At 36.6% G+C, this 14004-nt stretch overlaps 2 protein-coding genes across 3 annotated transcripts in view; both read left to right on the top strand.

Annotated features, from left to right (window-relative positions):
- LOC109426844 (vesicle-associated membrane protein 2) overlaps window positions 1-8771 on the top strand; it is a 48212-nt gene extending 39441 nt beyond the window's left edge. For both annotated transcript variants that reach the window (XM_062853467.1, XM_062853466.1), the window contains one exon: window positions 6089-8771. In XM_062853467.1, coding sequence (XP_062709451.1) covers window positions 6089-6246 — 158 coding nt within the window. In that variant the 3' untranslated portion in view covers window positions 6247-8771. The remainder of the gene's footprint in view (window positions 1-6088) is intronic.
- LOC134288479 (uncharacterized) overlaps window positions 1-14004 on the top strand; it is a 429933-nt gene that overhangs the window by 141911 nt on the left and 274018 nt on the right. The gene's annotated exons all lie outside the window — the stretch shown is intronic.

Raw genomic sequence — 14004 nt, 5'->3', positions numbered from 1 at the left:
GAAGAAGTTTCATCGGTCATTCCTTCCAGGAATTTCAACCGAAATTTCTTCCCCCAGAAGTCCATTCTGAGGTTTCTCCAGAACCTCCTTCCGGGATTCTGCAGGTATTTCTTTCGGGCCTAACTCAAAAATTCATTCCGAGATTCTCCCAGAAATGCATGCTGGGATAATTCCAGGAATTCCATTCAAAACATCTCCAGGATTGCCTTCTGGAATTTCTCAAGGAACTCATTCGAAGATTCGTCAAGGAGTTCAGAAGTTCCTTCTGAGATACATCTAGGAGTTTCTTCAGGTATTCCTCCTATTCAAAATTCCTCCTTCTATGATTCTGGCCAAAGTTCTTTTTATTTTTACTCATCCACGGTTTTCTACAGAGTGTGACTAGGAACTACTATTGGGAACCCTCCAGTAATTCCTTTTGTGATTCCTCCGGGAACTCATTTCGATGTTCTTCCAGGAGTTCCTGCTGAGATTTGTCCAATGATGATTTCTGAGACTTATCCAGGACATCCTTCCGGAATTCCACCAAGATCTTTTTACCAGATTCCGTCAAAAGCTTCTTATTGGGCTCCTCTGGGAACTTATTACGGTACTTCTCCGTCCAGGATTCCTGGATGATTGCTGAAGGAATCCTGGTAAGAAGTCCAGAAGAGATCTCGTAAGGAATTATTTACTGAGTAATCCCATCAGAAAGAACATCTGGAAAAAAAATTCAGAAGATATCACGGATGAAATTTATGGACGGATACCAGATGCCACTTCTGGTGTAACCACGGAAAATAATCATGAAGGAATTCTAGAAGGAACTATGAGAGAAACCCATGAAGTACCTCCTGGAGAAGTCTTAGACGTAGTTCCTGGAAGAAATCCCGGATGATATTCGTGAAGGAAAGCTTGCCTGCAATGATGCAAATTATCACCTCACTAGTGCTCATCACAACTCATCAACTGTATATTTATCGCGTGCGATTGAACTGTGCACTGATCAGCGATGACCAGCAGCAAAGAGGTGGCAAAACGAACATGATGTAAATCACAAACGATTTTGCACACATCTGACTGTGCCGCCACACGGTCGCCCGAACAGCCGAACCATACCGAATATGTTGGTTTGCGAAGCTACGGCACGAACGCTAGACACGCACACAGAAGCAACATTCGCATGTACCGATACCATACTAATAAAGCTTCCAGCCAACGATGCTTCGCGATAAGCTGTCGAAAAGCATCGAAAGCGATGAAAAGAAATGCTTGGCTAGAACGCAACGGCTCAACGGCGAAAAGGAAGAGTCAACTATGCTGATCAGTGTTGAGTCCGTTCGTGTGCTACTCGTATGGGAGGTTGATTGAATAAAGCGAGGATGGGTGAAAACGTATTCGTTGTCGAAAGCAAATCGCATCATTTCGCGAATGTTTTCATCAAATAGCAAGCTTGCTTGCCTGGAAGAATTACATAAAGCATTCCTGAATGGATTTCTGGTGAATTCCAAAGGGAACTCCTTGAGGAATCACAGAAGCAACTCTCAAAGGAATCAGGAAATCCTGGAGAAATTCCGAAAATACTTCTGGAGAAAATCTAGAAGGAACATCTGGATGCATCTCAGAAGGAACACAGAAGAACAGAAAAATCACTGCAGGAACTCCTGGACGAATTATGGAATGAATTCCAGAAGGAACTCCAGGAATTATACCGAAAGAACTTCTGCGGGAATCTCGGAATTAATATTTACTTATCCCCAGAAGGAATGCCTAAGAAAATCACGATAAGGGCATGTCCATACACTACGTAGACTCAAAAGGGTGAGGGGGGGGGGGTAATCTGGCCAAAGTGTACGGTCCATACAAATTTTGAAAATTTTGTATGGACGAAGCCCACGGGGGGAGAGGGGTCTGAGATTGTCAAAATTGAGTCAACGTAGTTTATGGGCAGCGCCTAAGCATTCCTGCCTGAGAGAATGTTGGAATTAACTTCTGCACATGCTCCTGGGCGAATCCCACAACAAACTTCTCGAAAAATCTCAGAAGAAATCCCAGTTGAAATTCCTAGAGGGTGGTCCCAAAAAGCTCCTGTTGGAATATCAAAAAAGAATCCTGGATGAAATCCAGTAGGAACTTTTGGAAGTACCGTAACTTTAGAAGGAATGTCTCGGTGGAACACCTGGAAGAATTTCAAGAGGATCTTCTGTGAAGCCCCAAGAAAAAACCTTCTTACGGAATGCCAATTCTTCACATAACTTTATTGAAAAACTTTGACCAAATGGTAATCTAGATCTGGCTATTGTAAAGATGTCCAATAAGTCTAATAAATCATGCTCGTTAAGTTTGAATAGATTCTGAAGAGATGCTGGGATCATTGCTGTATGAGTTTGCGAGATACATGCTAAAAAAAGGATGACATTAAAATCTTATTGTTAGAAAAACTTTTTCCCCTAAAAGTGCCCATATTCTGAAAAAAGGCGAGAAAGAATTTCGTTCATTTAAAAAATGGACATTTTTTGCAAATTTACATATTTTTTAAATACTTTCTTTCAGCATGTAGGAATCAATGTATGCAAAGTATGCAAAGTCTTTACACCCACAAAGTTTCATTGGATTCTGAGAGGGTGTTGCCCATTCCTGGATGAGTTAGCGTGGAATTCGTTAAATGCAAGGCGTGAGAGAGTTGACCCCCTTGATCTGACTAAACCTACACATGAAAAATCGATTGAGGGATTCAGCAAAATTTTTCTGGATTTTGCCAATCTGAAGGTTTCAGCAAAAATGTTGCTGAAATTCAGCAAAATTTTGCTGATTTATTCAGTAAACTCTACTGATCACCAGTAACGTTTTGCTGAAATTCAGCAAACTTTGCTGAAAGTTCAGCAAGAAGTTTTGCTGGACCCTTCAGCTCGGCAAAATTCAGCAAAAAATTGCTGAAAACGTTTGATGTGTAAGATTTTGGACATTTTTCATGTCATTCGCCTTTTCATGATAGTTTTCTGCACACTTTCCTGCGTAGTTGAATGAAATCATAAACTTGAAAGTATGTATATCAATATACGATGGATGTTTGTTGATAGTTACCCCGGCAGGGTCCATCATAGGCAACGTCGATGCATATTTTCAAATGCGTTGTATGTTTTACGATCTTAAAGAAAAGACATAACACTTGTTATAAAAATTCACTTTGCAACAATCCATTAATGTAATATTACTAAAAAGCCGCAGAAGTAAACTTCGGTGGCTTAGAGGCTTCATTACTAGCACTCAAACCCTATTCTTGTAAGGATTCCTTCAGGGGTTTCCGCAGATTTTATCACAGAAGCCTTCCGGCATTCATTTCTTGCGTATTCCTCTCAATAATCCCACCCGAGGATTCTTCATTGATTTCTTATGGAATTTCTTCAGGGAATTCGTTGAAAATATCTCCTGGTTTTCCATTCCAATCCACCGTGGTCCAGGACCCAGATTTGTAGAAGACCATATTTGCCTTCAAATGCGCTGAAAGCATATTTTCTCGTAAATCTGGGCCCTGGCCCACTGCGCCATCCACAGTGTTCAAAATCGATGACTTTGCGATCAAAATTAAATCACTTTTTATGGTTGGTTCTAAAGGTGTTATACAAAGTTTTTCAGCATCTTAAAAGGCGTATTTCTATAAAACTGCATTGATGATTAATCCTTCCTTCCAAGATTACTCCCGCCATTTCTTCTTTTATTTCCTCCGGATTTTTCAGTGATTTCTGTCGGCATTTTTACCGGGATTTCTCCTAGAGTTCCTTTCTGGGATTCCTTCATTGGTTCATCCCAGAATTCATTTACGAAGAAATCAGTAATTTTTTTTACGGATTATTCCCGAGACTTTATCAATAATTGCAATCTCAGACCCCCCTCCCCCTCTTAGTTTTTTGTACATACAACAATTTTAAAATTTATATGTAAGGTAAACTTGGGCTAGAAACACCTACCCCCCCCTTGGGCTTCCCTACAAAAATTTACGTGGTTCTCCTGCGATCGTTCCAGGGAATTCATCGCGATTCCTTCAGGGACCTTTTTCGACATTCCATCAGTGATTTCTTCCATGATTCCCAAAGAAATTTCTTCCAAGATTACTAGCTGGATTATTTTACGTATTATTCTCGAAACTGTATGATGGATTCTTTCAGGATTCTTCCCGAGTTTTTTTTCCATGGATTTCTTAATAGGATGCAATCAGTGAAGTACTAGATTGAAAGTTGTGAGCTGGAATTTGTGATTGCTTCCTATTGTTTTCTACTCACGATATTGTTTAAAGCATTCTTTCAATGATATGTTTCGGAATGCCTTCTGAGTTTCCTTCATTTCTCATCCTATTTGGATTCAAACTGCATCCTTTCAGTGATTACTTCAGAAACTTATTCTGTGATTCCAACATTGAATCTTCCCGGCATTTATCCCAGTATTCCTCTAGGGATTCCTCCCCAGATTCTTTTAGTTATTCCATCATGCATCCTTTCAGGGATTCCTCTCGAGATTCCTTTGCAGATTTCTGTTGGGACTCCTTTAGAGACTCCTTCGGGGATTCCTCTCGGGATTTCTCCAGCGATTTCTACCGTGATTCTGCATCAAGTATTATTCCAGGATTTTTCCTGGGTTTTCTTCCGGGCGTCCATTGGGAATTTATTCCTGAATTTCTCCATTGATATCTCCTCGAATTTTGTCATTTATGATCACGTGTTTTTTTTTTGTGGGGATTCCTCCCAAGATTCATTAGTGGATTGTTGCCTTTAGAGATTTCTAAATATTTTCAGGGATATTTCTTCCTTTATTGATTTCTCATAAGATTCCTTTAGAGATTTATCCCAGGATTTCTCAAGAAATGTCTCCTGAGTTTCAGTCAAGGATTCCTCCAGGGAATCCATCCTGGGACTCCTCCCTGCATTTCTTCAGATACTCCTTCCGAAATTCCTTCAGTGATTTTTCTTGGGATTCTCACTGAGATTTCTTCAGGGACTACTTCTGGAATCCCTCTAGGGGGTTTCTCCCGATATTCTTACAAAATGGGATTCCTTTAATCATCCCTTCAGAGATTTCTCATGAAATTCCTTCAGGGGTTCTACCAGGTTTCCTTTGAAGATCTCGCCCAAGATTCCTTCGGGAATTCCTCTATGATATTAAAAATAACTCCTTTACAGATTCTTATGTAAGTATTCACTGTTAAAAGCCAATAGAACCAAATTAGTATACGCCCACGGTGGTTGATTATCCTCAGCCGACTTTTTTGCACTTGTACAACCATAACACCTGACAAAATACAAATAGGGTCTTGTACCATTTGGGCAGGTGTACCTATTTTGGGCACTTGCCGCTATAACTACGCCAATTTCAAACCGATTGATCTAGCTCTATACAAAAATTCAAATCAATCGGTTTGAAATTGACGTAGTTATAGCGGCAAGTGCCCAAAATAGGTACACCTGCCCAAATGGTACAAGACCCTACTCCAAAAACAAATAATAATGGTATCAAAAGTTAAAAAAGTTAAAAAACAAAACTATACTATTTGTTAAGAGCTCTGTACTATAGCAAAACATTAACAATACTATTATCCAGTCCACCTGTATGAAACATGCGCTGAACAAACATCGCAAAACAAGCCTGTATGTATAAGCAACATTCAACTGGTATTTCGTATCGGTGCATGACCCCTGCTAGCCTACTACTACGTGCTACTGCGAGCGACGTTTCGGCTCTGGATAACTTCACCAGGGTCACGATCCGATGCGGCATACGGTTTGCTATTCACACTACTTCTAGAGCTGCGTAATTACATTGTTAGCGCCTGTATTCTATATTGTATCCCTAGCCGAGTGATTTGTCTTTTAGCTGCCAATGTTGATTGTGACCTAGCAACGCAAAATTATGCCCTCTATCATCTCTCGACTGTAAATGTACAATTGGATGGATATTTTTCTGTTAACTTTCCTCAACTATCTGCGTAGACGTTGGTATTGGTACCAGCACCTTGTGTGAAAATATGTCTGTGTGCGTGTGGGTGGGATGTTTGTATTAAACTAATGCGGTATTGTTTTTTCTGTTTTTGTTCCTGTGTTTTTCTGTCCTGCTCTAGCGAAATTTATGCCAGCTGAACAACCACAACAGCAGATGATGATGCCCCCGATGCAGCAGATGCCAATGCAGGTACAGCAGCAAGTCCCGGCTGCCCCGGCGGCACTCGTACAGGACCCCTCGTCGCTAGTTTCCAATCAACATCAGTTTAAAAACTAAAGTCACTAAAATCATAAGGAACACACTAACTTAAAAGTTATTCGGAAGAAAAAGGCAAGTAACAACAGACAAACATACACAAAACACAGCAACAACACTCACATTAAATGATACAATTTGAAGAATAATTAAAGTATATAGTGACGACAAACAAAACTCTTTACATATGATCTATTATACATATTTATCAAACAAGAGAAACCAAAAAGTAAGGTACGGAAAAATCGATTATTTTATACGTTAACCATTTATTACACTTAACCTAACAAAATTTATGTATGTTGTTACTGATCTTGTTTGAATTTTGTCTGGTGACAAAGTGATGCATTCTTCGTTATTGACCGTTACTCCCAAAGTTTTTTCCAAGAGTTTTCCCTAAACTAGAGAAAGCGCGAAACGTTCTATCAAACATACTCAATAAGGGAGGCATCCCAGAGTTAAACACATAAATCAGTTAAGAATGAAAATATTAGTGAACAGAAAATAAACAGCACAGAAAAAGTAACAACGTAATAATTCCAAACTCCGCAGCATTTTTTCATGTCCCCGAAAGTCGCAAAAACACCAAAATGAAAATACAAGTGAAAATCTACCAAAAGAAAGCATATTACAATTATACATCAAATGGCGAAATAGAATGTCACTACACTAAAACAAAAGTGCAAGATAAAAAACTACTCAAACTTCAAGGATTTTGTTGACAAAACTGACAACACAGAGCAAAACAAAGGTTTTGTTAATTTCCAACGAGAAAAGCAAACGCAGTATCCAGACCGTACGCATTGTTTGGTTTGCTGAACAAGAACATAAGGTTAGATCAAAAAATTGTTATAAATTTGAACTTTAGGGAATCACAAATTTACTATAGGACACAAATACAAATAGTGGAAACAAGGATACTACTAAAACCGATATAATCATTAGCGAAGAACTACAAGATACGATTTTCGTCAATGTTTCTTTCACCCTTCGGTTCAAATCTCTTCCATCCGTGCACGCGCCGAATGGTTGTTCTATTCTTTGCACACTGAGATAAAAAAAAGCTTTTGCTTACAATTACCACGTGACACAGGAACGATGCTCGGATTCCATGTGATGGTTTCCAGCTTGCATTACCCTGCGCATACAAACACAAACGAACACCTTTCAAAAGAAAGTAACTTTCTTTCCCGTCGATTAGCGCGACCTTTAGTACAATTTCTTGCAAACAGTAGAATTTTATCGATAGTGACATGATAATCAACCGATTTTTCTTCGACTACATCTCTCTGTGTCCACTTACCAAAAGCAAAATAAAGGAGTTTTAAGAGAAGCTAGTCGTTCCTTCTATTAAAGTGTCTCGAATCGAATCAAAAGTATAAAACGTTTAAAACAACACAACTCGCCACTGTTTCATCTCTACAGAATCTCGCCACTCACAATCAGTCATCCGTCATCCAGTCAGTGATGTGATAACCAAGCGTCTATTGTTTCGCTCATCATTCCATACAGATCTCCCTGTCAAACGAGACGAGAAACAATCACCATCTTACACATACATACCTTGCTTTATTGACGATTTTGTCTCAAGAAACTACTTTCGTGCAGTGACAAAATGATCTTAGAAAGGTGAAAGTAAATGTAGGACAAAATTGAAGAATAAAAAACTCAACTCAACGATGAAACATAGTGAAACCATAGCGAAAAGAATCAATACAAATCTAAAAACAAACGGCATAAGCAGACAAAGAAGAAAAAACAAACAATTAGAAAGTCAGCATCAGAATCAAGTTAATCACACTCTAAAACACACAACACAAGGTTCACAGTTCACCATTCAAAAAAGTAAGCAAACAAAAACAAAGTTAATGAGACAAACAATGTGTTATTTAACGTAACAATTTGAATTTGAATTGAATAGTGAAAGTATTTCACCGGAACAAAAAGAAACATTCATTTCAGTTTTAATTTTTTGAATTCAATATTCTTAAACGAAAACAAAAATGAAAATATATATACTGACAAAACAAATAATAAACAAAGAAAATGGGAAAAACATATAAAAAATTACATATATAGCTTTGAAAATTGTAAAAAACAAACTATAAATTGTTATCTATACTTTTGCGACCCCCCAAGTGAGCTAGAAAGATAATTCCATGCGAAACAGGAGAGCGAAATGCGACACTACTGATAATAGGTAAATCGAACAAAGAAGGTATTCAAAAAATGTAAGCGTGACGCGAAAAAAATGGGGAAAAAAGGCAAAAATGTGGAACTAATTCCGGACAGCATGAAGATTAAACAATTCTGTGCTACACATAATCTCGAATCGTGCGTGTAGAGAAGAGCGAACCGCATAGATGGGAAAGTTAATGGATGTGAAAATTATTAAGTACACCTAACAAACACATACACACGCAGGAAGGTGGAGAAGAAGGGAAGTGACAGTAGAAAGCACGAAATGAAGAAAAGTATAAATAATAATGAATAAACGATATATAATTAATGATTAAATAAAGACAATTAACTAGTGTATGTAAATAGAGGAATGTTTGTCTGCTGGGGAAGTTGATATCAAGCTTGAAATGATGACTGTCCTTGATTAGATGAGCTCTTTTCTTTCCGGCGGCATTGGGTTGCTTCGTTTTCGTGGAAAATAAAGAGCGATGTGTGTACGTTACGTAGTCAGTTCCGGTCCCCAGCAACAATTTGAAGTGCAATCTACTTTGGAGAGGTTTTGGAAACCATCATAAAACCTAAATGACTTTATAGTGGATTTATGATGATACTTGTTGTGAACCCTATTATAACTGCAAAATCCATGTAGTAGTTGTTTTGTAATGGACAAATTCAGCAAACTTTTCTATGACTGGGTCAACAAAGTCGATTTTTTGGAACAAAGCTTTTTCGATTCCTTTTAGCGTCCAAAACAACTGTGCAAAATTTGGGAGCGATTGGTTGCATCCCCGTATTCCGCTTTGCGATTGAATTTTGTATGGAATTTAGTATGGGAAAACGTGCTTTTTTGCATTTTTCTCATAAATTGATTTTTTTTTATCTAAAACAATCTAACTAATGACGTTAAAGTATAGCCTAGGATATGCCGAAAAACTTTGCCGTAGACCGCAAAGTGATCCGACACTTGTGATAAAAGTTACAAGGTACAGATATCCCGGTTGTGCTTAACATTTAACATGTAAATGAATAACATCAATAATAAAATCTTAATTTTCGACCTGAATTCAGTATAACTTTTTCCACAAGCTTCGGATCACTTTGCAGTCTTCGGCATTGTTTTTCGGCATATCCTAGGCTATACTTTATCTTCCTTAGTTACATGGCTTTAACCAAAAAAAATCGAGTTATGAGTAAAATACAAAAAAGTACGTTTATGTAATTCAGTATTATAATTTCAGTTTTATCTGACTCATTTCAGTATAATAATGACTAACTTTTCCTTACTGACTCATTATGCAACTGAAATGAGTTGCATAATGAAAAAGAGTTGCATAATGTTCATAATGCAACTCATTTGGGTTGCATTATGAACATTATGCAATTCAAATGGGTTGCATTATGAAAAAACATGGCATAAAATTTTGTATGCGACTCGTTGCAAAACTCGATTTTTTCAGCACTCGTAGTATTGTACAACTCGTGCTAAAAAAATCATCTTTTTGCAACTCATTGCATAAATAACTATTTCCCATACTAAATTCCAAATTTCAATTGCAATGCGGAATACGGGGACGTAATCTTGGACGTAATCAATCGCTTCCAAATTTTGCACAGTTGTTTTGGACGCTAATATACATTGAAAAAGCTTTGTTCCGGGTTAATGCGATCAAATTTAAATTTTCTCCATTCAACGTTGACCCACTCTAAGTTCATAGGGCACTCCATATCCTACTCTTTTGGATATTTACGCCTTCATACGAAACCTGTTTGCAATTCATCGTCCATCTTCCTCGTTAACCGGCAAGATGGCGGAACAGCTGACGTTAACCGGTGAAGTCTCGAAAAAGATACATACCAGGTACTTTTCCGGTCGCATTATGGTTAACACTTAGGGGCGATTTCTTCACCCTGGCTTAAGAGTTAAACCAGGTTTAACTATATGGGTAAGCCTGGCTTAGGGGCTGTCCATTAATTGCGTAAGGGTTTTTGGGGGGAGGGGGGGTTTGAGAAATCTTACGCGCCATACAAAAATATTTGGGTTCTCATACAAAAAATCTTACAAGGGGGGGAGGGGGTGTCGAAAAATCGTAAAAAATCCCTTACGTAATTAATGGACAGCCCCTTACCAGCTAAGCCGAGGTGAAGAAATCGGCCCTTAAACTACTGAGGGGGTAAAAACTCCCGCGAACTACCAAGGGTCCAAAAAAAGTCGGAAGTCCAACTTTGACAAGGCATTTCTCGGCCGTTTTTCAACCGATTTCAAAACTTTTTTTTGCGATGGAACCGGACAGGTTTCAAGATCATCGTCCATTTAAAAAAATATAAAATAGATGCGTCTACCCAAAGTTATTAAGCAAAAGGCACTTCCTAGTTTTTTTGAGAGCGCATTTTTTGCGCACATTGATCAATAAAACAAAATTTAAAGCGATGACATATGTTTTTTTCGACTCTAACTCATGCGTACAGCTAGAGTGAACATGTTTATGCAAAATTAGTGATTTTTCAGTACACTGATATTTTACCTTACTCAAAAAACTGCTAAAATACTCTATTTTTCACATAAAATAAGCAATAAATCAAAATTCAAAGCGATGACATATAGTTTTTTTGGTCTTAAATTGTTCGTAGGATTGTACTCGACATTTTTGATGAACAATGAAAATGTTCTAATTACACTCTTATTTTGTTTTACCCGGAAAACTACGAAAATTCCATACTTTTTACACAAAGTAGTCAACAAAACTAAATTTCAAACGAGAACATCTAGTTTTTTAGCCTTGAAATGTTCGTAGCAGTTTGGGGGACATACTTGAAGAATAATAGTGATGTTTTCATTACACTCAAATTTTGATTCACTCAAAAATCAACGAAAGTACCACTTTTCCACGCAAAGTGGTTCACAAAAATAATGGCTTACAATGCAAAGTAGATTTTTACCTTCAAATTATTCGTGAAAGCGTACTGGACGTTCTTGATGAGTAATAGTGATGTTTTCATGACACACTTAATTTATTTTACTCGAAAAGCTACAAAATACCATAATTTTCATACAAAACTATCAATAAAACAAAATTTAAAGCCATAACATGTAGTTGTATGGCCTTAAATTTTCCGTTACAATGTACTGGACCTGTTTTTCTGTCAACAAATAAAAATATAAGGCAATGCATTATAGTTTTTTTTGCCATGAAATTAATTGTAAAAAAGTACTATACTTGTTTGATAAACAATAGTGATCTTTCAATTACACTCGTTGTTTTCTAAATTTGTTTATAAAAAATCAAAAACAATGAAGAGAACTTACTATGCGCAGCATATAGTCACATGTTGATGTAACTTAAAAATATATTTTTACACAGATAATTATTTTTGATAGCTAAAAGCACTGAGATTTTAACTCAAGTGGAGTACTGACTCACTTTGTTATTTATAATTTTATAAAATTATTCATGTTTTGATACAATAAATTAACCTAACATGTTTCATACGGCTTTTCCCATCATACTGATACTCTTTGCGTTGCAATCTGTAATATTTTTTGGGATTTAATATGTTTTTCAGAGCACTATCAAAGTTTCCCCGAAATGAAAATGTGAGTTTCGCTCATATGAAAAAAAAAATTTGATCACACAAAACAATTAAAATTGTCCAATCCTTGCATTGCAATTATAACTGAGACGCCAGTATTTGTTTTAAAATTATTAAATCAAGAAAGATACATGGACTAATATTAGGGAAATTTGCTGAAAAACTATCAAAGCTACCCCGTTTTACGGTATTGCTTCAGAAACTCTTCTATATACATTTGTTTTTTTAGAAATTTCCCAAAAGGTGCATTTATATTATAGGATATCTTTCAAAGATTCTTTCAAAATATTTTGTCGTGAGTTCTTTTCAAAAATCTTTCAAAAATATTCCAGAGATTCCTTCAGGGATATTTTCAAAAACATCAAGGATGCATGCGGAATTTATTTAGGGGTTCTATTTCTCTAGGAATTCTTTAAGAAATCTTTTGAAATGTTTCCGTGAATTATTCCTTTGGGTTTTCATCAGAAATTCCTCTAGCGATTGCTTGATAATTTTTTCCAAGGATTCATTTAGGAAATCATTTAGAATATTATCAAATTTTTTTTACGAATCTCTTATTTTTTGTCCTGGAACGAAAGAGACGAACCAGCCAAGGGCTGAAAGTCTCTATAATAAAGATAAATCAATCAATCCAGGAGCATTTTCAAAGTTGTTTTTTTTGGCTTTCTCCAGTTCTCTCAAGTTTCCATCCTAGTTCCTATGCAAAGTGTTTTTCTTTTATTTGCTCCCAATAATAGTTCCTTCCGTAGATTTTTCGATATTTTTTAGAGATTTTCGATAATTACTTCTGGAATTGCTGCCAAAGAATTTTCCGATATTTCTCCTGAAGAAGGTTTTCATCCGGTGTTTCTCCCGGGATTTCTCTTAGAGATTTTCAGAGCTCTTTCATTAATTTTCTAAATATTTCTTACCAGAGCTTTTTTCCTAGATTTCCCAGTTCCAAAACCAGAATGCATTGCCTTATATTTTTATTTGTTGACTACTTTGTGTTAAAAATGTGTTATTTTCCTAGTATTCCGAGTGAAATAAAATATGAGTGTAATAAAAAGTTCACTAGGGTTGTTCAAATAAATCCACTAAACTACTACGATTCAAAGTTGAATAACTACATATCATTACCTTAAATTTTGGCTTATTCGCTTTTGTGGTATTTTCGTACATCAACATTTTATTAAAAACAGGTCCAGTACATTGTAACGGAAAATTTGAGGCCATACAACTACATGTTATGGCTTTAAATTTTGTTTTATTGACAGTTTTGTATGAAAAATATGGTTTTTTTGTAGCTTTTCGAGTAAAATAAATTAAGTGTGTCATGAAAACATCACTACTACTCATCAAGAACGTCCAGTACGCTTTCACGAATAATTTAAAGATAAAAAACTACAGTAGACGTTCGATAAGTGCAACATGTTTACGTTTCACTTACCGAATGAAATTCGATAACTGCAACAACTGACAGACGTCACACTACTGTCAGTTGCTGCAGAATGCAACAAATGTGCATACGAAAAACATCGCCTTGCAACAAAAGTGCATGCGAAAAACATCGCTTCGCTGTTGACATTTCATTTTGACGGATAGCGATGCGATAACTGCAAAATTGTTGCACTTAGCGGACTTGCAGTTAAAAAGCATTGCAGTTAAAGCGTTTGTACCGAGCGAACGTCTACTGTCCTTTGCATTGTATGCCATTATTTTTGTGAACCACTTTGCGTGAAAAAGTGGTACTTTCGTTGATTTTTGAGTGAATCAAAATTTGAGTGTAATTAAAACATCACTATTATTCTTCAAGTATGTCCCCCAAACTGCTACGAACATTTTAAGGCTAAAAAACTAGATGTTCTCGTTTGAAATTTAGTTTTGTTGACTACTTTGTGTAAAAAGTATGGAATTTTCGTAGTTTTCCGGGTAAAACAAAATAAGAGTGTAATTAGAACATTTTCATTGTTCATCAAAAATGTCGAGTACAATCCTACGAACAATTTAAGACCAAAAAAACTATATGTC

This window comes from Aedes albopictus, chromosome 2 (genome assembly GCF_035046485.1).
Source record: "Aedes albopictus strain Foshan chromosome 2, AalbF5, whole genome shotgun sequence".
Lineage (NCBI taxonomy): Eukaryota > Metazoa > Arthropoda > Insecta > Diptera > Culicidae > Aedes > Aedes albopictus.
The sequence above is the reverse complement of the archived record's forward strand: the minus strand, read 5'-3'. Positions and strand labels throughout refer to the sequence as shown.